This window comes from Panthera tigris, chromosome C1 (assembly GCF_018350195.1).
Source record: "Panthera tigris isolate Pti1 chromosome C1, P.tigris_Pti1_mat1.1, whole genome shotgun sequence".
Lineage (NCBI taxonomy): Eukaryota > Metazoa > Chordata > Mammalia > Carnivora > Felidae > Panthera > Panthera tigris.
In genome coordinates, this window is record NC_056667.1 from 71,616,797 (window position 1) to 71,641,348 (window position 24,552).

Below are 24,552 nucleotides of genomic sequence, written 5' to 3' on the forward strand. Positions count from 1 at the left end.
ACACACACACACACACACACACACACACATTATACCTATAAACAGTATAGTATTTTGTGTAATATTAACATTTACTTCAAACTTACCATACTCTAAATATCCTATGCCTTGCTTTTCATTTACATTATGCTTTAGGTTTATTTATAATATATGCAGATTAGTTCATTTTATGAAAAATGCCAAAATCTATTGATTCTCTACTGACAGACATTATGACTGCTTCCAATTTTTTACCATTTGTTCTTCCATATTAAATTATGGTAAAAAAAAAATAATAAAAGACTATCCCTAGGGATGGGTCTATCATTTACCTCTACTAGTACAAAGGATTAAGTTAGCTTCATTGGAAAACTGTACTTTTTAACTCTAGGGTTAAAAGGGATTTGCAAACAGTAATTCAGAATAGAAGATTTAAGTGAACAAATGGACAAAGAGAGGTTGAAGGGTATTGTATAAGAATTCCTGAAATGGGTTGAGTTAATTAATCTCTAAAGTAGTTGCCAATTCTTCAGTGTTCTTGAAACTGATGTAGTCCTGACTGGGCAATCAAATCACTTCCTAAGTCTCAAAGAATTAAGTTTTTTAATTAAGTTTGTAATTTTAATTCCAGTATAGTTAACATATTCCATTAATTTCAGGTGTACAATTTTAGTGATTCACTAAATCTATTCATGACTCAGTGCTCATCATAATAAGCGCTATCATCGATTTCAATTCCCCCCCAACCACCTCCCCTCTGGTAACCATCAAAATTCTTCAAAGGATTAAGTCTATTTCCCACTTTTCATAATTACATATAGTGATACATGTCCCACTTATAAAAATACACATACATCAAAATCTCAACATTATTTTTGAGGGGGATTGTGGATAATTTTATATGCTTTTTTGTATTATATTAGTAAGTTTTCTAAAAGAACACATTTTATAAAGGGAAAAAGTAATGCTTTAGTGAGTATCTTTATGTATGCATACCCCCACCCTCCACCATAATTGTTTGGACTATTTTATGAAAACACAGCATAAGGAGTAGAATCATGGGATAAAACAGTGTTTCTTAACCTAGGTAGTACTGACATTTTGGACCAGATAATTCTTTGTTATGGTGGGTAGGGTAAAAAGGGGGCAGAGGAGGCACTTTCCTGTGCAGGATGTTTAACAGCATTCTAGGCCTTGACTAAGGAGATGCCACCCCAGCAACACCCACTCCTCCAGTTGTGACATCCAAAGATGTTTTCAATTATTGGAAATGTCCTCTGGGAGGCAAAAATCACCACTGAATGAGAACCACTGGGATAGAGGTTTAAACACTGACTATTATATTGGGCACCTGGGTGGCTCAGTCGGATGAGCGTCCGACTTCAGCTCAGGTCACGATCTCGCGGTCCGTGAGTTCGAGCCCCACACCAGGCTCTGGGCTGATGGCTCAGAGCCTGGAGCCTGCATCCAATTCTGTGTCTCCCTCTCTCTCTGCCCCTCCCCCGTTCATGCTCTGTCTCTCTCTGTCTCAAAAATAAACGTTAAAAAAAATTAAAAAAAAATAAACACTATTATTCTTACTATATCAAGACTACTGTTCCCTAAATTAAACAAAATGCTTTCAATTATGTCACTGTGTCCTTGCCAAAATTATCAATGTTCTCAAGAATGGAAATACTGTACCTGAATATTCTAGGGAACTTCAGCACCTCATGGCACACTAGTTTAGAGTTTGATGACAGACTGGTGAAGTAATGATGGCAATTATTAAATCTAATGTTCCCCTATAGACCACCTGACAAAGTAAGATAACAGTGATCTGAGTCCCATGAAACAAAAGCAACTACTCATGCATAGCAAAGCTTTTTCTCCTATCCCCTCAATCATGCATTCTTAATAGGAGCAGCATCACCCCCAAAGGGATAAAAATTTGTTTTGGGGAGGGTTAAAAATAATCTTAAATAAATTAAAAAAAAAATAATCTTAAATATTACAATGGTTTGTGGCCCTCCAAAGGGCCACTACACATAAACATATACACAGTATATCTGTGGTATCAAAATATCATGGGGGAGCAAATAGAAGGAAAATGTCTAAAAGGGCTCCTTGGGAGGCAATAAAAAAAAAAAAAAAAACGTTGAGAAACACATGTATTAAAAGAGGAAAATAAATGTTATTTTATACTCGGTTTTAACAAGTTAATACAGGGCACTTAACAGCTAATGCTTATTAAAATTAAGGGTCATTCTCTCCCACCATTTCAAGAAAGTAATATGTGTATGATAACACAAACTTACAGGGGGAGGGAAGTTCTATACCCATATTTTTCTAACTCCATGACTTAAAATGGTTAATTTTCATCTTGGAGTGCTACCATAATTCCAAGGAAGAAGAGTAGAAAACAAAGACAGATATCCGATCCTTTTAAATGGCACTGATCTCTTGAAACAAGATTTTCAAGCTCATTTATAACCAAAGAAGTGCAAATAGAAGTGAAATATTTCACTTATCAAATTTACAAAGACATTGTTAAAATCAGAAATACTGGGGAAATACTAGGGAAGCATGGTGAAATGGAGACTTTCCATTGGTGATAGGAATATCAACTGGTGTGAACTTCTGGCAATTCAAGTTCATAAAGACAAAAAATAAATATTCTTAATGAAAAAAATACACATATTTTAGCCTCAACAGTTTTATTTCCAGGAATTTAGTCCAAGGAAATAACTGGATGGGTAATGACATATGTTCATGTCCACTGTGCCACTCTTTATAATAGAAAGAAAAAAATCTAAATGGGTATCATCAAAAACTGATTAAACTATACTAAATCTACATAATGAATGAAAAAATGAGGCAGAACTCTATGCACTGAAGTAGAAAAATGTACGTGTTGAATGATGGCATTTATGTTTAAAATATATATTCATACATGTATTTACAAGTATGAAGGACATGCCCCAAACTTTTAACTATGGTTAGTTATTTCTTGCCATTATGAAAGGACTTAATTCTTACTTTATATGTCTGTATTAAACAAATCTTTGACATAATGATTGGCTATTTTTTACAATCAGCAAAGTCAAAAATGTTTTCACTGGAAAGTGCAGGATGGTAATAATCATAGAAAGGACTAATTTTAACATTCTTTTTAAAACTAAAAATCTTCATTATTGGAAGTGTTCTTTTAAGAGGTTTCTTTTTTATCTCAGAAATTATTACCCAACCAGAACTAGGGTTACTTATCTAATCATTTTGACAGCTTCAAACCTATCCTCCTCAAGAAATATGCTATAGCTAAGAGTTACATAAGAAGGCTGAATTCTAAGAACTAAGATTTCTAATATGAAATTAAATGAGCCTGATTATTTTTGTTCTTGAAAAAAGTCACCAATTTTCATCCCCCTCTCTTACTGACTAACCAATATTTATTCAAAGAGCACTCCTAAGGGCTCACTAGGCATTTGGGATGAGTCCAAGGCAGGCTTCTGTTTAGGGCAGTAGGTCAACCACCAATCCTGGGCACTGTGTTTTCCTTCCATATCACTGTGAGAAGAGTACAGTTTTCACATGAAAGCACCTTGTTCTTCATGTATACTATACAGAGGGAGAATACTCAATATATTGTAAGAATGAGAGGTGGGACGGGGAAAGGATAAGTGGACTCCGTGCTTGAATCCTATTCAAGGCACCCCTTTACTTCTGATTTTTAAATACAAGTCCCTCCATGGGAGTAAGGAAAGCTAGAATTTCCACATGTCTAATCTTAAGAATGCTACACCACTAATTAGTAAAGTCCACAGGTTATGAAATCTATCAGTAGATCCTTTTACCAGATAGCACTAGCCAAGTAGTAATAGTAATAACAGTAATGCTTTCAGTAATGCTTTATTAAGTGCTTTCAATATGTCAGACATTGTTCTAGATGTTTTACATGTATTAACTCATTTAATTCTTGCAACTCTGAATGAACGCCATTATTTCATGAGAACTCTAAGGTAGAGAAAAGAAAAGTCCCTCCTCCAAGATCATTATTCAGCTGGGAAATGGCAGAGCTGGGATTTGAACCCAGACAGTACAATACCTCCAGAGTCTATGCTCTAATCGACTATTCTTTTATGATCTTACTAGAAATGAAAGTTCAACAACAAACTATGTATTTTTATGTAACATCAATTCAAATATATGTTATGTTTTATTTTAAATATTTGCCTTCATATTTTGAAATAATTTTTAGGAGTTATAGTGAACATTTTAATTGCCTCCTTGGCAATCTCTTATCATCATCCTCCTTCCTAATCCCTAACCATACTTTGACGAATAGAATCCATTCCTTACCTCTAGAGGCATGCACTTACTAGTCAGCTTAAGAAAACCACTATCTTATATCTTCCTTGACACAGTGATTCAGGATTGGGCCGATGACCTAGGTGGCCCAATTGTGGTGAATTTCAGGTTTCCTGTTCAGTAATGCTGGGAGAGAAGCACTCCTGGATATTTACTGCAACTCAAACTGTTACCAGGAGCATTCTATGACCATGAGGATTCAGCTGACACCACTGAAGATACAATGGAAAATCAGCAAAAAAAATGGGCCGTTAATGATGTAATTGAGTCATTTTATCTATGAACTCTGAAATCCATCCTATCTCTGGATGGATATTGAGTTATGACAGCCAATAATTTACCTTTTTATAGCTCAAACAGTTTGAAGTGGGTATTTTATTTCAAGCAACATAAAGCATCCTAAATGACACAAATAATTAAAGTCTTCTTCTTTCTAGGTTTCATCTTTCATTTCTGAGCAGTAGAAAAGGGAGACAGACTAATCTGTAAACTGTCAACTGTTATGAAATTCGGAAGCAGCATATAATACCTAAAGGAATTTCAGGAAAAAAACATTTTGTTCCACTGTCAGTTATAAAACCTTATTTAATTTAAAGCAGGAAGAAAATCTACCAAATTTTGAAACTCTTCAAGGAAAAAACAAATGCATAAAATATCTACATAATCCTTCACTCACAGCCATTTAATCTTTTAAAATATACTTCAAGAACAATTTTAAAGTCTCAAGAATAAATATAACTATTGCTCATAAAAATAATCCATCTATTTTATTAGGATTGGTACCATAATAAGTGTTTTTGGAAGACTGAATACAAAGGATCTGTGTAGTTACTTAGCATGGATTAAAATTACTGGAATTGGGGAGAATGAAAACCATAATTTTATATGTCTCACATCATTATGAAAATACTTTGAAAAGTTCCAGTTATATATTACATTTTGCTCTTTTAAAAATTAGTTTCACCACTACACAATAATAATAGGAAACAGGTTAAGTATGTGGTACTGGCTTTAGTAGACAGTATATTAAGAAAATGGATATAGCAGGTGAAATAAAAAAGCACATTTTGCTTCAAATAACTGATAAATATTTGAGTACTTAATAAAGCAGTTCTCAACTGGGAGTGGTACCAACCTGGGCGGTGGGGACATTTGAAAATGGCTGGGCAGTTCTGACTGTTCCAAGACTGGGAAGCACTTTAGGCATTTAGGTGGGCAGAGAACAGAAATGCTAGCCTTCCTGTAATGCATAGGAAAGTCCCACACAACAAAAAAACTGTCCTGTTCAAAATGCCAAGAGCCCCTACTAAGAAACACTAGAATGCAGAAAGGAGAGTAGATATATATGCATACTAAAAATCGAATGCTAGCACTAAATGTGGCATGTGTTTTGTATTAGCTGTGAAGAGAATATGTACTATAGGAACTGCGGCAAAAAAGAAATTATGGAGAAGATGAGCTATCATGTATTTTCACAGATGGCTAGAAAATAATGGATGAGGAAAACATTCTAGGATTAGGCATGGTAACCAGCCTGGGTACACTCCATTGAATACATTAGGAAATCAGGGTGGGGACAGAGTAGGCTGATCCATATTTAGTATGGATCACTCATATGAACAGGAAAATGTTCTGCTCAAAGTTTGACTCTGTCTGAACTCCCCAACCTGGCATATAAAGTCTTGCAAAGCTCAGTCCCAGTGGGGCTCTCTCCAGTCCATCCCCTATCACTTACCAACTCTCCTCTCACCCTAGTTTCTAGACATACATCACCCTAGTGTCTACATACACTGTCTTAAATTTACTACTTCATCCTTTTGCATCTGATATTCTCACCTCAAGACATCCTTAACTCCTCCTTGATTTTGAGCAAGTGACTATCACAGTAAAAACACATTTTATAAAGATGTCTCGGGCATCAGTGCATCAAATGACTGAGGTAAGGAGACACTGAGGTGGGGAAAGTTCCCTAATAGTCCAGGGTGAGATAAAGTAGGCCTGCATGGTTGAATAGTTGATAAATACTGTACTGAAGGAAGTAGAAAGGGATACATGTTAGAAGCACATCATGAAGAAGCAGACCTGGTGACTAGGGAAGGACTTCCCTAACTGAACCAGTCTGGGGACCCCAAGGTGATCAAGACTGTTTTCTATTTCCATGAATGCTGCCTAACTGCCCTTATGGAAAAGTACAACTTCTGTGATGCTATGTCACAGAAACTTCCTTACCACTGTCTACATGGCCACAGTAAGTATATGCCTGTTTGGGGAACCATTAAGTTTCTAGTCTTTCACACTGTTGTTTCCTAAGTCCCTGGTGTTGCTCTGAAACTCTTCCAACCAAACTATATCCAAAGCTGCTATGGCAGAGAAACCACAGAGCTAAACATTTTCAATTAGTGAATAAGTTTGTATTGAGTCCCTATTATGTAATCCCTCAAAGATCACTGCAAAATCCACTTGTCCCCCATGACCACAACTGCTAAACCCATCACTTCATTTTCCTTTGCTCTTTTCTAAAGTCAGTTTGCCGTAAAGTATAATCATATACTACTTATAGGTTATCATGCAAACAAAATACTGTGCTTTATGAAGTGGATCAGCACATAATTGCTGAAGGAAAAAAAGTGCTACTGACATTAATACAGAGGTAGATGGGTATATTATTGCAATATAATTAGAATGCTGTAATGTTATCCAAAGAAAAAAAGTTTTGTCAGCTGTACATGATTATTTCTTTACAAGAGAGACATCTAGTGGCTGACTTCTAAAACAGGATTGGAGCTCAATTATTAATTCACACTGTTGTTAAATAATGGGCACAATTCTATCTTCATACTGTAAGTCCAAGAGATACCCACAGATAGACAACTAAAGAACCCTGAGGCAAAAGGGACTTAAAAATTCAGTTGTAAACTGACAGTTGTAAAGGAATGGTAAGTAGGACTGAGTTGCTTAGAGGCAATGTGTAGACAAACTGAGGGGGAAAGGAAGGTCAAAAGTTGGGTCCCTTTCTGGGAAATGGGTGGTTAGTCCACACAAAAGAGCCCAAGCCTGGAATTTACCTAAAAATGCTCTTGGGGAAGGGGCTTCTCAGTCCAATTCTTTTTTCCAGTTGGTAAGTCAAAATGCATTCCTGACCTCACTGCTGAATCCACAGACCCAAATAGAAATAAAATAAAACTTCAAGGAGGGACTCATGTGACCAAATGAGACATGCTACTTAATCCAGGTACAACCAATACATCTCTAGGTTTGATATCCAGGGCTTCCTGTAGCAAAACACTAAAACGCTACTGAAAAAGAGTGGCAACTGTGGATAAAAATGTGTATTTTTTATATGATAGTACCAGAATACTTTTCAGAGATTCGATTTACAACTCAAAATGTATAATGGTCCTGCCCACATCTATCAATGCCTTTTAAAATTACTATTTAAAAAAATTCATTTATTCTCAAAATAAGCATTGCATGCCAATGGTCTAAAATTCAAAAGGTACAAAACAGCAAATTTCCATCCCTGTCCCCTTCTACCCAATTTCCTTCCCTTAAGATAACCACTGTTACCAATTTGTAACATTACTCTGTATTTCTGACAATCATGCCATATTTGTACATTCAGACCTGCTTCATTCTTTTTCCATTATAAATACATACCATAATTTGTGTAAATAGTCCACTAATGTATTATTTAGATTCATACTACTCTTCTGCTATTACAACCAACACTGCATTGAATATCCTTGTACATATTTCATTTTCCATTTCTATGATTATATCTAACAGATAAATTTCTAGAAGTAGAATTGCTATGTCTTCCTGATCCATCTCTTTTCCACTACTGACCTTACCTTTGTACTGGGGCCAGTGCTTATTTTAAACCATTAGGACATTTTAGAAAAGATAATCTGAAAACCTCAATAGCATATGTTAAGAAATCCCGGAGAAATAAAACACAGACGGAGTTCATCAGCAAGTAAGAGATATCTTCAGGAACCAAAAGGAAGCAGGAACTAAAGACTATGGTGGAATGCTGAAGTTAGATCTGCTTTGAAAGCCTTTGCCAATCCTGGTAACAGGTTTGTCAACAGCCACGGGGTGATAGAAGACAAGATCTTGGGCCCACATAAGCTAGAGACCTTAAACTGGAATCAGAGCATAAAACCAGCAAAAGGGTAAACCAGAAAAATCCTGCATACCTATCAAAGGAAGACAACTAGGAAACTTATTGACCTTAGTTTGGGCTCTAGGGAGAAAGGCAGAGGGAATAGAAAGATCTCAATTGAAAATGCAAAACTATTGTTTCCTCAAACTGGTTGGGGTTCAAATTATCCCTACTAGTACAGTCTGGGAAACTTAAGATGAAGAAATTAAAGAGGGTTCTGAATTGGTGCCATGGAGTATCTTGGCATAAGTAAATCCATACCACCTTCTGTCTCAACTTGAGTTCACGGCTACATTTTAGATAAACAACAAGGAAACCAATCACCATAATCAAAAGTCAGCAGAAACAGCAGACAGCAGTAACAGACTTCCAAGAACTTCTGACACTGGAATTATTTACACAGATAATAAATATTCTAAATTATTAAACAAAGGGGAACTTAAACATGAGAAAGGAATACAGTTCTATCTAAAAGACAAGACAGACTGCAAAAAGAAACAGAACTTCTAGAAATGAAAAATAAAACTGAAACAAACACTCAATGCATGAGCTAATAAGATTAGACATAGCTGAGGAGAATGACTTGGAATAAACTACCTGAATAAACTACCCCGAATGTAGCAAAGACAAATAAGAAATTAAAGTAATACCTTAGCATTTCCAGAACTGTCATATTCAGAAAGCACAAATCTCAAAGAAGATAAATAAACTTAAAAAACATCCCATGAGGGGCACCTGGGTGGCTCAGTTGGTTAAGTGTCTGACTCTTGATTTTGGCTCAGGTCATGATCCCAGGGTCATAGGATCACACCCCACACTGGGCTCTGCACTGACAGTGTGGAGCCTGCTTGGGATTCTGTCTCTCCCTCTCTGCCCATCCCCAGCAATTTCTCTCTCAAAATAAAATTAAAAAACAAATATACATTAAAAAATATAAAAAATAAAAAATCACATGAAGACCCATTTTGCAGTACTCCAAAGACCAAAGCGAAGATCTGCAAGTCAACTGAAAGGCAGGGGGGGTGCAGGGGGAGACTATATAAAAAAGTGTTCTCAACAGTGGCAAAAAAAAGAAGACAGTGGAATAACTGAATGGAAGTACTAAAATGTCAAGATATTTCATATTCAGCTAAACTATTATCAGGGTGAGCTACAGGATTCCATATATGGAATTTTAAATCAGGCAAAACTCACCTTCAAGGGAAAAAGTTAGAACAGGTTGTCTATGGAGAGGAGAGGAGCTAACAAGGGAAGACCTTGCTGGAGTGATGGTAATATTCTACATATCCATAGGAACCGTGTTATACAGATATAGGCATACCTCAGAAATAATCATGGGTTCAAGACTACCATAATAAAAGTAAATATTGCAACAAAGCCAGTTAAATGAATTTTTTGGTTTCCCAGTGCATAAAAAGTTATTTTTACACTATATGGTAATCTGTTAGTCTATTAAATGTGCAATAGCATTATGTCAAAAAAAACCTGTACATACCTTAATGTACAACTATTTTATTGCTAAAAAAAAAAAAAAAATGCTGCCCATCATCTGAGCCTTCAGTGAGTCATAACCTTTATGCTGGGGTAGGGTCTTGCCTCAGTACTGATGGCTGCTGACTGATCAGGGTGGCAACTGCTGAAGATTGGGGTCACTGTGGCAATTTTTAAAATAAGACAGCAATTGGGGTGCCTGGGTGGCTCAGTTGGTTAAGCGTCTGACTTTGGCTCAGATCATGATCTCACAGCTTGTGGGTTTGAGCCCCACATATGGCTCTGTGCTGACAGCTCGGAGCCTGGAGCCTGCTTCCGATTCTATGTCTCCCTCTCTGCCCCTCTCACTCACACTCTCTCTCTCTCAAAAATTAACATTAAAAAAAAAAAATAAGACAACAACCAATGATTTCTCTGTAGCATGTGATGCTGTTTGATAGAACTTTACCCACAGAACTTCTTTCAAAACTGACGTCAATCCTCTTAAACCCTACTACTGCTTTATCAACTAAGTTTATATAACATTCTAAATCCTCTGTCATTTCAATCTTCACAGCATATATACCAGTAGTAGATTCCAGCTTAAGAAACCACTTTCTTTCCTCATTCATAGCAAGCGAACTCCTCATCCACAGTTTTATTGAGATTGTAGCCGTTCAGTTGCATTTTCAGGCTCCACTTTTTTTTTTTAATGTTTATTTATTTTTGAGAGACAGAACGTGAGCAGGGGAGGGGCAGAGAGAGAGGGAGACACAGAATCCGAAGCAGGCTCCAGGCTCTGAGCTGTCAGCACAGAGCCTGACGCGGGGCTTGAACTCATGAACTGTGAGATCATGACCTTAGCTGAAGTCAGACGCTTAACTGACTAAGCCACCCAGGCACCCCACTTCTAATTCACTTCAGGCTCCACTTCTAATTCTAGTTCTTTTGCTATTTCTACTACATCCGCAGTTACTGTCTCCACTGAAGTCCTGAACCCCTTAAAGTCATCCATGAGGGCCGGAATCAATTTCTTCCAAACTCCTGTGAATGTTGATATTCTGACTTTTCCCCATGAATCATAAATGTTTTTTAATGGCATCTAGAATGGTGAATCCTTTCCAGAAGGTTTTCAATGAACTCTGTCCAGATCCATCAGAGGAATCACTATATATGGTAGCTATAGACGTATGAAATGTATTTCTCAAATAGTAAGACTTGAAAATCGACATGACTCTCTGATCCTTGGGCTGCGGAATGGATGTTGTGTTAGCAGGCCTAAAAACAACATTCATCTTATTGTACATCTCCACCAGAGCTCTTGGGTGACCAGTTGCATTGTCAATGAGCAGCAATATTTCGAAAAAAATCTTTTTTTCTGAACAGCAGGTCTCAACAGTGGGTTTAAAATACTCCTTAAACCATATTGTAAACAGATATGCTGTTATCCAGGCTTTGTTCTTCCACTTACAGAGCATAAGCAGAGTAGATTTAGCATAATGCTAGAATTTTGGGAATGGTAAGTAAGCCTTGGCTTCAACTTAAACTCTCCAGCTGCACTAGTTCCTAATAAGATAGCCTGTGCCTGAAGCTTTGAAGCCAGCCATTGGTCTCCTCTCTAGCTATGGAAGTCTAGATGGCATTTTCTTCCAATATAATGCTGATTTGTCTACACTGAAAATCTGTTTAGTGTAATCACCTTTTTAAATTGTATTAGCTAGATCTTCTGGATAACTTACTACAGCTTCTACAACAGCACTTGCTACTTTACCTTGCACTTTTATGTTACAGGGAAACCTTCTGTCCTTAAATCTCACAAACCAACCTCTGCTAGCTTCAAAATTTTCTTCTGCAGCATCCTCACCTCTCTCAGCCTTTATAGAATTGAAAAGATTTAGAGCCTTGCTCTGGATTAGGGTTTGGCTTACAGAAATGTTGCTGGTTTATCTTCTATCCAGACCACTTTCTCCATATCAGCAATAGGTCATTTTGCTTTCTTAACCATTCATGTGTTCACTGTAACAGCATTTCTAATTTCCTTCAAGAACTTTTCCTTTGAGTTCAGAACTTGGCTGTTTGGCACAAGAGGCCTAGCTTTAGGTCCATCTTGGCTTTGACATGCTTTCTTCACTGAACTTAATCATTTCTAGCTTTTGACTTAAAGTGAGAGACAGGAGACTCTTTCTTTCACTTGAACACTTTAGGAGGTTACTGTAGGGTTACTGGTTGGCCTCATTTCAATATTGTTGTGTCTCAGGGAATAGGAATCCTGAAGAGTGGGAGAAAGACGGGGAGATGGCCAGTTGGTGGACCAGTCAGAACCTACACAACATTTATCAATTAAGTTCACTGTCACATGAGTGCAGTTTATGGCACCCCAAAACCAACTACAATAGAAACATCAAAGATCACTAATCACAAAGGTCACCATGACAAACATAATAATGAAAAAGTCTGAAATACTGTGACAATTACCAAAATGTGACACCGATATGAAACAAGCAAATGCTGTTGGAAAAATGGCACAAGTAGACTTGCTTGATGTAGGGTTGCCACAGACCTTCAATTTGTAAATAACACAGTATCTGCAGAGCACAGTAAAGTGAATGAAATGCAACAAAAAAAGGTATGCCTATCTATGCATTTGTCAAAACTCAACACGTGTTTCTTAAGATCTGTGCATTTCACTGCATGCAAACTTTATATAAACAGGACAAGTGAGGTTCCTATCTTTCAGAGAATTGTTTAAACTTTTTTTTTCACTGAACATATCATGGATATCATTCCATGACAATATTTCTACAATTAATTTGTTTTTGTTTAACGGTTACCTAGAATTCTATCTTGTGAAGAGACTATCAGTTTGACTCAATCCATACTGATGAACACTTGAGGTTGTTGCCAGTTTTTACACTATTAAAAACAGTGATGCAACAGATATACATGTATCTCTATAAACTGTACTGATACATCTGTAGGCTAACTTCCTTGAGTAGGCATATATAACATTTTGAAAAATACTACCAAATTGCCTTCTAAAATGACCACTAAAGTATATTCTCAGCAACAGTGGAACAGCAAATTGGTCTGGCTAACCCATACTTTCATTATATTAGATATTATCAATAAATACTTATGTGCCACATATTATATATGGCATATATATGCATATATGTAGCATATATTACGGCATATATGTATTATATATATACATATCTTTCTATGACACATGTAAATATGTATCTTTCCATGACCACCTATTCTTATCCTTTGCCCCTGTTCCTAATTAGGTACCAATCTTTTTTTTATTAATGCATAAACACTCTTTGTCATACATGTTAAAGTTTTTTTTTTGTCCTGTTGGTCTTTTGAGTTTACTGTGGTCTTTTTTAACCACACAATTTTTTAAAATTTTTATGCAAATTTAGTTATTTTTTTTCCTTTATGGCTTTGGGTTAAGTATTTCCTCTCTTTAAGATTATGAAAATATACTAGTATTTTTTATTTCAAGTTTAGGATTTTGATCCACCTGAAATTCTAGTTAAAAATCCGGCTTTCCTCTGACAAATGGCAAGCTGACTGACTCAACCCCACTTATTAATTATCTTTATTAATTTGAAATGCTACCTTCATCAGATGCTAGAGTACCAAACAGCCTTATATCTAGTTTCTATAATTTAAGCTAACTATAGATTTCTTTGTCAACATTAAAAAATTACTAGAACTTCATAAAGTTCGATGAGTCCAGCCTTATTACTCTTTTTCATATTTTTCCTGGTGCTTCTTCCATGTTTATTTTTCAAAATTAACATAAGTCATATTATTATAAACTCTTTCCTTCTTCTCAAAAAAAATCACAAATCAAAACCAAACAAAATTAGTATTTTCATTAGGATCACATCAGATATAAAAATCATTCATTTAAGAAATGTTATTTATATAATACCAAGTCTCCTAAGGATAGGTACCTTTTTCCATTTGTTCCAATCTTTTAAGTCACTCAGTACAGTTTAGGTTTTCTTCATATAAATCTTTCATATTTCTTCCAACAGTAATTGATTAGCAATGAGTGAAAGTGAACATAAGTTTATAATGCCCCACAAAGAGAGGAGGTAAACAAGTTAGCTCTGAAAGAGTCACTATTTTATTTATTTATTTTATTTTTTAGTTTTTATTTTTGAAAGAGAGAGAGAGAGAGAGAGACTGAGTGCAAGAGGGGGAGGGGCAAAGAGAGAGGGAGACACAGAATCTGAAGCAGGCTCCAGTCTCTGAGCTGTCAGCACAGAGCCCGACGCAGGGCTCAAACTCATAAACCATGAGATCATGACCTGAGCTGAAGTTGGACGCTTAACCGACTGAGCCACCCAGGCGCCCCTGAAAGAGTCACTATTTTAAAGAAGTGGTCTGGGATCTGCTCCAGAGAAAGCAGGTGAGTCTTCTACTGGACACATTTCCTTATTAACCTCTTCTATTTTTTAAGAGAGAACATCAATCTTGCTTTAGCCTAACTTATTCCTTTTTTTTAAATTAATGTTTATTTATTATTTTGAGAGAGATAGAGAGAGGGAGTGTGTGTGCATGTGCATGGGGTAGGGGCAGAGATAGAGGGAGAGAGAGAGAATCCCAAGCAGACTCCATGCTGTCAGCAGAGCCTGACACAGGGCTTGATCTCACTAACTGTGAGATCATGACCTGAGCCGAAGTCAAGTCAGAAGCGTAATCAACTGAGCCACTCAGGTGCCCCTCAACTTATTCTTAACATAAGCATCCCTTAACTTTTCTTTATTCATTGAAGCTACCTATTATGACATTCCTGTAAATTCACCAGTCCTCTAAAATTCATCACTATTAAATACATTTTTGACCTCACAGATTGGTTAGTGTTATATTCCACCTTTGACTATAACATGAAAATTACATTTCCTATTCTTATAAAAATTTGCACATCACACAATTTTGCATATGAGACTTAGGAGATTCATACTGGTCGAATACTGGTCAAATACTCCTACCATAAAGGATACTTGGGTTTGCAATGAACCTATGCTTCTAAGGTACCTATTACACTTGCTATATAACCTACTGATAGTTCTACAGAGGTAACTCAGGCACAATTATAGAGCATTAGTCACACTTCACATGAGGGTATTTAGGTTTTTTAAGCTTTGTATTTTGAAATAATTTCAGACTTCACAGAAAAGTTACAAAAACACCACAAAGAATTCTTCACTCTGTTCAGAAATTAACATTGGAATGTTTAATTTTAAACAAGTTCCATTTGAGTTTTTTATTAAACTGTAACTCAAGCTGCTTAAATAAGCAAATGGGCAATTTAATACTTTAGGAGTTATAATAGTCCTCTTAGTATACAGGACTGAAATCTCATGTGACCAGTAACAAAGTCCCCAAATATTTGAAATTTAAAGATTTTTTTCCTTAACTCCTTAGCCAGCAAAACCTGCCTGAGCCAGTTCACAATCATTTACCCATTGTAATGTAAATATTTGCACGTTTCACTGTAGACATAGTATTGTTTATGTAATACTGCCCCAGACCTCCTAGAAGTGAATATAGTAAATTTACCATATCCCCAAGGGTTTCAGGTAAGAGAAGCAGTGCTAGGTACTACTTTAGTTATCATTTCATTTAATCCATTCAATGCAGTAAATTCAATCTTGCCCAAGGTCACGTACTGTGTACTAAATGGTAGCGGCAATGTTCAAATTTAGGTTTCTCGGAGTCAAAGCATTAATCACTTCTGAAAGTTGAAAAAGAGTACTGAAAATGAGTCTCTTAAAAACAGACTACTGGGGCATGGAAAGTGAAAATAAATCCTTTGAAAAGATGTAGTACCCCCTCCTTCCAGCAAGTCAAATTTTACACTTGAACTCAGATATCACTCTGAAACATGTAGTCAAATGTTTCATCTCAGTAGCAATTAAATAAAAGGAAATTTTGGGGCGCCAGGGTGGCTCAGTCGGTTAAGCGTCTGTCTTCAGCTCAGGTCATGATCTCGCGGTTCGTGAGTTCAAGCCCCGCATTGGGCTCTGTGCTGACAGCTCAGAGCCTGGAGCCTGTTTCAGATTCTGTGTCTCCCTCTCTCTCTCTGACCCTCCCCCATTCATGCTCTGTCTCTGTCTCAAAAATAAATGTTAAAAAAAAAAATTTTTTTTTAAATAAAAGGAATTTTTAAAAAATGTCATTTGAATCAAATTAGCAATATTTTTTTAAGAGAGAACTCAGTGATAGCAAGATGTTTAAATAGGTATTCTCATATATCACAAATGGAACTGAAAACTGGTTTAGTCCCAGTTTAGTATTACTACTAGTCACATTTTCAGATGAGAAACTAAGACAAAAAAGTTAGGTGGTTTAGCTTAATATCACATAGCTAGGAGAAGGCTAATCATAAATAGGAACCTAGGTAGCTCAGGTCCAATTTGTGCTCTTAACCACTCCATTTTCCTATCTCTATACTATACAGAATTTTTTTACAACTATTTAAAACGAATCAAGATGACTGTAAGACCAAATTAAAGGATAAACAGACTGGTGAAAATATTCCCTATGAGAGTAAGATGAGCTATAAAAAAGCACATCTTAAAAGAGAAAATTCAAGAGCTCAGTCTTTCCAATAATCAGATATGCAAGAAAAATTTACATTCAGTTAAAGTGCAAGTATAACTACAATAGGCATTCTCATATACTTTTCTGATGAAGATACAAAGCAGTACTTTTTTGGGGAGGGTAATTTGAAGTCTCTCTCAAAAATTTTATTTTTTAATGCTTATTTTTGAGAGAAGAGCGCACACGCAAGTAGGAAAGGGGTAGAAAGAGAGGGAAACAGAGGGTCCGATGTGGGCTCTGTGCTGACAGCAGAGAGCCCAATGTGGGGCTTGAACTCACAATCCATGAAATCATAACTGGAGCCAATGTCAGACCCTTACCAACTAGCCCCAGGCACCCCTCTCAAAATTTTAAATGCATGCAGTCTTTGATCCAGCAATTCTACTTCTAGGGATTGATTGCAAAGAAAAAGTCATGTAAGCACACAAAGCCATTTCTTCAAGGAAGAATTGTTTAATGTAATGTTTATTATGGCATTTCTAATAATTAAAAACCAGAAATAAGCTAAATGTTCATGAATATGGTAATAATTAAATAAATATGGTAGTCATAACTAGAATACACTACTTAGAAATATGGCAGATTTGCATTAACAAATGCAGCTGCAGAAAAAAGTATCCTTTTATTCATAAAAATATTAATAATTTTGAACTTGAAAAGAGCCATGTAACTTTGCATACTCTTATGTATTTAATGTTGTATTTTACTAATGGAAAAAGAAGAAAACATGATTAGAAGAAACATGAAATGTTATCAGTGGTCATATCCACATAGTAGAATTTATAGGTGCTATTTTTCCATTACAGTTTTTTTTATGATGAAGATGTATTAGTTTTACAATTGCTACATACACTCATTTCTTCCTACACTCCAGTTAGTGGCTAGGTAAATTAATACACTAAAGGTCACAACTTTACACAACAGCTACCATCAGCTCCATTTTACATGTGTGAAAACAGCAAAGAAATTGAATCTAAAGGGGAACCCTCTTGTACTGTTAGTGGGAAGGCAAACTGGTGCAGTCACTCTAGAAAACAGCATGGGGGGGGTTCCTCAAAAAATTAAAAATAGAATTACCCTACCACCTAGCAATAGCACTAGTAGGAATTTATCCAAAGGATACAGGAGTGCTGATTTGTAGAGACACATGTACCCCAATGTTTACAGCAATGCTATCAACAATAGCCAAACTATGGAAAGAGCCCAAATGTCTATCAACTGATGAATGGATAAAGGTGTGGTGTGATTCCACACTCAATGAAATACTACTCTGTGATGAAAAAGAATGAAATCTTGCCATTTACAACAACATAGATGGGACTGGAGGGTATTATGCTAAGTGAAATAAATCAGTCAGAAAAAGACAGGTATCATATGTTGTCACTCATATGTGGAATTTGAGAAACTTAACAGAAGACCATAGAGGAAGGGAAGGAAAAAATAAGAGAGAGGGAGGCAAACCATAAGAGACTCTTAAATACAGAGAACAAACTGAGGGTTGATAGGGTGTGAGGGGTTGAGGAGGCAGGGAAAATGGGTGATGGGCACTGAGGAGGGCACTTGTTGGGATAAGCACTGGGTGTTGTAGTAAGTGATGAACCACAAAATCTACTCCTGAAGCCAAGACTATTCTGTATACACTGTATGTTAGCTAACTTGACAGTAAATTATTTAAAAAAATTTTTTAATAATATTAAAAAAATAATAAAGCCTGTTATGAAGTATGTTGCTAATGTCCCCATGGGAAAACACTAAAAAATTTAAGGAAAACCAACCCCAGACAATTGCAAATTCACCAGCAAAAGGCATTAATGCAGAAAGAGTCCAATTTGCCACTTCACAGATCTGAGGTGTAACAAAATAACTGAGTATAAATTTGGATTCTAAATCTAAGAGACATACTGAATGTTTATTTTTGGAAGGGGAAAAAAAAAAAATCTCTAACATACATTCTTGTATTTATAGAGACCCCCAAATTTTACATTTGAGGGTACATGCTTTTTAGTGCTGAGAACTAAGCTCTCATAACAATCAGTCTGAATGGTTTCCTTCATAACACAGGAATATATTTTATATTTGAGAAGACATAAACCAGTTACCTTAAATTACAAACAAATTATGTCAATTTCTAAATATGTCAGCTTGAAAATGCACAGTGGAATCATCTCATATTTGATAAATGCAAAACATTACTTTATTTCTGGAAAGCTACCCAGGAAAAAGCAAAATCACTTTTTATAAATATTCCTCTTGAAACATAAAAAAATAAATGGGTAACACCATCTCCTAATATAACATTTTTTTGAAAAGGTGGAAATTCTATTAGAGTAATGATAATTCTGATGGTTTTGCCTTTTCAATTTATGAAGTGGTAAAACTGGAAGGGAACCTTAGGGTTTACCTAGTACAACCCCCACATCATGCAGATGTGGCCCAGAGAATTTAACTGCAAGTTACTAAGTTGCAGTTACTAAGTTACTAAGAGGCTAAGGAAGGAGGAACTCACTCAGGAATTTTTTTACTCTAAATCCAGAAGGTGGACATTTGAAAAGTATTATCTAATAATTTAGTGGGCTACTTGATATATTTTGGGATCCTGTTCCCCTCTGTACTAATGGGACCTTTCAGACCTAACACTCTCAGAAAGCAGCAGGTTAATCTCTATTGTATCCTCTATACTTCAGATTTACTACAGAGTAAGTTTTCCAAGCCTCTCTCTTCCTCAGCATTGGCTTTCAAGTGAAATCGTATTTCCCTAAGTAGAAAGGATTATAAATGCCAAACTGCTTGGGTCAAAATTGTGCAGGGTCCTGCTTTGATTCATCATTTTGCCCCTGAAACCTTCCATGGTATCTTAGGTCTCAGATACACACATACACACACATACACATAAACTGTAAGCTCAAATTTTTATTATTCACATGACATAAAATTAGTTAAAATTTCTAAATGCTTATTTTCAATTTGTGCAATCATCTTGCCACAGACCAGTAACAAAAAGCTCACAGACTACACTTTGGGCAGCAATGCTCTATATCAAACCAAACCTTCAAAGATGTTCCTGATCAAATTAGAATACCCAATATACTAAGAATGAAGTTAGAAACTTACTTCTTATCAAAAAATGTTGAATTTTCTTTCCTCTTTGTGAATCCATTGGGTAGAAGCTTTAAATTAATACCTTGTTTTCTAGCACGATTTTTCATAAAATACATCTAACAACCAAAAATAAATAAATAGAAAAATTAATTTTAAAATGCCTTAAATTTCAACAGTGAATAAAACAGTGTTCAAAATATAATAATTAACATTTATTGAGTACTTATGTTTCACAAACTGTGCTGAACATTAGTATCTCATTTAATCCTCACAATACTTTGAGACTGGTACCTACTACCCTCAATTTAGGAAGGAAAGTTAATGAGATGCCAACATTATACACCTATTTCTGAGAGTGAGAGCCTGTAATAAAACCCAGATATAGCCAATTCTGGAGGCTGTCTTGTTAATCATATGCTCTGTAAGCCAAAAGAAGGATTTAATGAGATGTTTAAAAACATTTGGTAATTCATAGGGGCTACTTGTACAGTTCCTTTTCTTTTACTGAACTTTTTTCTTGATGTTTATTTTTAGAAAAAGAGCGCATGCACACTTGCACAAATGGGGGAGGGGCAGAGAGAGAGAAAGAATCCCAAGCAGGCTCCAAGCTCAACACAGAGCCTGTTGCAGGGCTTGATCTCACGATTGCAAGATCACGACCTGAGCCGGTATCAAGAGTCAGATGCTTAACCAACTGAGTTACCCATGTACCCCTTTCTGAGGTTTTATACCATACTTGGCTGTATACAACTATACAGGTAGTTCACTCATGGGAGGAACCAAGGCATTGCCTACTTACAAGGCTTAACTTAATGTAGCTACTACTGTAGGCTATACAAAATGGGACATGTGAATATTCTGGCTCTGACATGTTTTACTCCACTACCCGTCTGGGTTGGCTGAGCAGAACTAGGCAATACCAGAAAGTAGTGAAGGAAGTAATATCATCAAGTTTTCTTCCTTGAACACTCAAATGGCAAAGTATAAGTGCAAGTTTTTGGTTTTGCAACGCTAAGAGTTAGAGAATTAAATCATAAGCCAAGGGAAAGGAAGAATCAGCTATCACTTGTTAAAAAGAGAAATAATTTAAGAAATTACATGCAAGTTTATAACTTATAGGGCTTTGGTTTCAGTAATGGTGACAATTATAAGGACCAATTCTCCCACTGAAAACATCTAAGAATATCAGAGAATGGGGGAAAGACACATATGTAATAAAATACATTTCAAAATCACCGTAAAAAACACTGGAGAGCTAACAAGAAAACAAGAAAATACATGCCAATATTTAACAAGAAGTGAAAACCAGGACAGGTAAGCAAAGCAGTAATAAGAAGTGGGCTGAAAATTCTCCAGATTTTTTTTTTTTGGCAAATTTTGCAAATTCTGGCAAATACAGGCTTTTCCTTTCAACAGCTTTCTCAGTAAGAGGGTAGGAGTTATGACTCTAATCTTTTAGGAACCCCTCATGAAATGAGGCTGAGTCACAGAATATGCCTAATTAATATTCAGGTAAGGGTGAACCAGAAATAAACCCTACCCCCAGAGCATGCTAGGAAATTTATATCAGAATGACTGGAACAGTGGAGGGTGCAGGGGGTGAGGAAAAACAATTCATCAGAAGCTGTGGTCATGGGCCAGTTCTTGCTCAGGTCTGAAATGATTTGCTTTGCTTGTGTGGTCAAGGGAATCTTAAACTTTCAACTTGATTTAGGATAGGCCCAGATTTGCAATATTCCCAGGTACCTGGCAGAATAAAAGGCCTGTGTCCTACTCTTGAAAAAAGTTCTCACAAATCATTTAAGAAAAAAAAGTAGCACTCAATAAAAAATAAGCAAGCATAAGGAATACAAGAAAACAAAGGTTAGCGAGCAGGGACCAAAAGAGAAAAAAAGAGGCAGCTGAGAATTCTCCATGTATTCAGACACTAAAAGAATCATACAGATTGTAGAACAGTTATGCAAAATTAAAAAAAAAAAAAAAGAACAGCTTGAAAATACTTGCAGTGAAGAGAAACTATAAAAACTGACTCAGCAAATTTTCATAAGAACTAACTAAAACTAGAACATATCCAGAATACACTACAGAGAAAAAAAGATAAAAAATCAATTAAGTTAAAGGATAGGTAGGAAGAAGATTTAACTTACATTTATGATAGTTTTAGAAGACAGAAGGAATAAGAAATGGGCTGAAAATTTCCCAGAACTGATCAAAGATACAACACAGATTCAAGAAATCTAACAATTCTCAAATAAGATAAAGAAAAAGAAAACATGCATGTTCATATTATAGTACAAATAACAGAAAACATAAAAAAATGCATCCAGAGTAAAAAAGATTTCAAAGGCAATTAAAAACAACAGATGACTTTGCAACAATAACAATGGAAGCCCTAAGACAGTGGAACAATAATTCTAAACCCAGAATTCTATAGAGAAAAATCATTTTAGAGTGAAGAATGGGAAATAAATAAAAATTCAAAAAATCTACAAAGTAACCCAAGTGGTGGTAACCAGCAAACTGTCTCTAAAGGATATTCTAAAGGATGTACCTGAGGCAGAAAAAAAGTGATCTCTAAGGGTCTAAGGTGATGACAGAAGGAATAAAGGGTCTAAGATGATGTCAGAAGAAATAAAGAGCAAAGAAAGTGGGAAATATAAAGATAAACCCAAATAAACACTGGCTGAATAAAACAGTAACTACTGTATGGAGATTTTTTTTTTAAAGTCAATTTAAAGAACTGAAACAGGAAGAAAAGTCAGTATAGGGTTAAATGGAATTTAAGTTAACTGCTGATAAACTTATATTTGCCTGCTACTTATCTTTATAAATACATTTTGTTGGAATGTAGCCCCCACCCATTTGTTTAAATATTGTTTATGACTGCTTTTTTGCTACACAATGGCAGAGCTGAGTAGTTGTGACAGAAACCATATTGGCCTGGAAGAAATATTTACTATTTGACCCTTTAGAGAAAAAGTTTGCCAACTCTTGTTTTAAGGTCTTTTGCATTGTCTAGGCATTTGGTTCAGGTACTGCTTAACTTCAGATATTGGCAAATTAAGCATGCATATTGTAATGTATAGCTTAACCAACGAAAGGATAGAAAAAGGGTATATATCTAAACTGATATATAAACATATCTAAACTGATAAACTTATATCTAAACTGATAAAAGAGAAAAATTCAAATGATTAAAAAAAACAAAATCAGCCCAAAAGACAAGAAAAAGAAAAAAAAAAACTGGGACAAATAGCAAAACTAAGGTGACACACTTAAAGTCAAATATACAGGTAATTTTATTAAAATGTAAATGAGGTTAATGATTCAGTTAAAAGTTACAGATTGTCAGATGGGAGAAAAACTGGAAACCAACTATGTCCAGAACATAAGGACACAGAAAGGCCTTAAGTAAGGAAAAAAATAGCCCACACAAAAACCAACCAAAGAACTGATACAGCTTTGTAAATGTTAGTCAAAGTACAAAAAAAGCTAGAGACAGAGAGGGTTACCTCATAATGCCAAAGGTTAAATACACCAAGAAGTATTTCGTGAGGTATGCATTTAATAATTTAGCCTTAAAACACACAAAGCAAAACAAACTGAATCACAAGGTAAACTCACAGATCTGTTTGATTTTATCTATTGAGAAATGTTAACATACTTCTCTTTAAAAATTATAGACAAAACAGACCGAAAAATAAAAGTAACATTATAAACAATTTGAACATAATTAATAAATCTGACCTAAAAAGTATATATAGAGTACTATATTCAGCAATTGCAGAATTTTTTTTTAACGTTTATTTATTTTGAGAGAGAGAGAGCGAGCGTGCACATGCACATGCATACAGGGGAAGGAAGGAGAGGGAGAGACAATCCCAAGCAGGCTCGACACTCAGCACGGAGTCCAACACAGGGCTTGATTCCACGACCTGGGTATCATGACCTGAGCCTAAGTCAGGAGCTGGATACTCAACTGACTCAGCCATCCAGGTGCCCCGGAATATATTTTTTTCAAGCAGAGAACATTAAAACTTTGACCATATGCTGGGCCATAAACACAAGTCCTGATGGATTTGATTTGATTTGATTTCCTAAATGTTATATTTATTTTTGAGAGAGAGGGAGAGAGAGCTGTCAGAACAGAGCCCGATGTGGGACTCAAACTCACGAACCATGAGATCATGACCTGAGCTGAAGTTGGATGCTCAACCTATTGAGCCACCCAGGTGCCCCATGTCCTGATGCATTTTAAAGGAATGAACTTAAAAAAGTATGTTCTCTGATCATAATGCAATTAAGCTAACATAAAAAAGATATAACAAAAGTTAAGAGGACATATTAACAAAATAGAAAAAAACGTAATAGCAACTGATCTAGGAAAAAAAAGACATAAATAACCATATTACAAAAGAAATTACTATAACTCCTATAGACATGTAAAGGAGAAGGTTTATGAAGAACCTTATGCCAATAAATTTGAAAATTTAGGTCAAATGAACAAATTCTTAGAAAAATGTAATCTATTAATACTAACTCAAGAAGACACAGAAAACCTACACACGGTCCCACAAATAGTAAAGAATATACCTCAGTGGCCCAAACTCTAAGCCCATACTGGTTCCTTAATAAATTTTACCAAACTCCCAAGGAAGAAGTAATTACAATATTAGTGAATGCATCCAAGAATAAAATGGGAACATTCCCAAATAATTTTCTGAAACTAGAATCATACTGATACAGAAACTTGGGAATACCAAAATGGAAAATGAGAGGTCAATCTCACTAATGCACAGAAATACAAAATGAATGCATGGATAAGGTATATATACATGTATAATACAAATGAATTCTGCAAAGTA

The 24,552-nt window shown here is 35.6% G+C and overlaps 1 protein-coding gene across 2 annotated transcripts in view; it reads right to left on the bottom strand.

Annotated features, from left to right (window-relative positions):
* ZNHIT6 (zinc finger HIT-type containing 6) overlaps positions 1-24,552 on the bottom strand; it is a 104,951-nt gene that overhangs the window by 73,606 nt on the left and 6,793 nt on the right. For both annotated transcript variants that reach the window (XM_015536216.2, XM_007079169.3), the window contains exon 5: positions 19,700-19,803. In XM_015536216.2, coding sequence (XP_015391702.2) covers positions 19,700-19,803 — 104 coding nt within the window. The remainder of the gene's footprint in view (positions 1-19,699; positions 19,804-24,552) is intronic.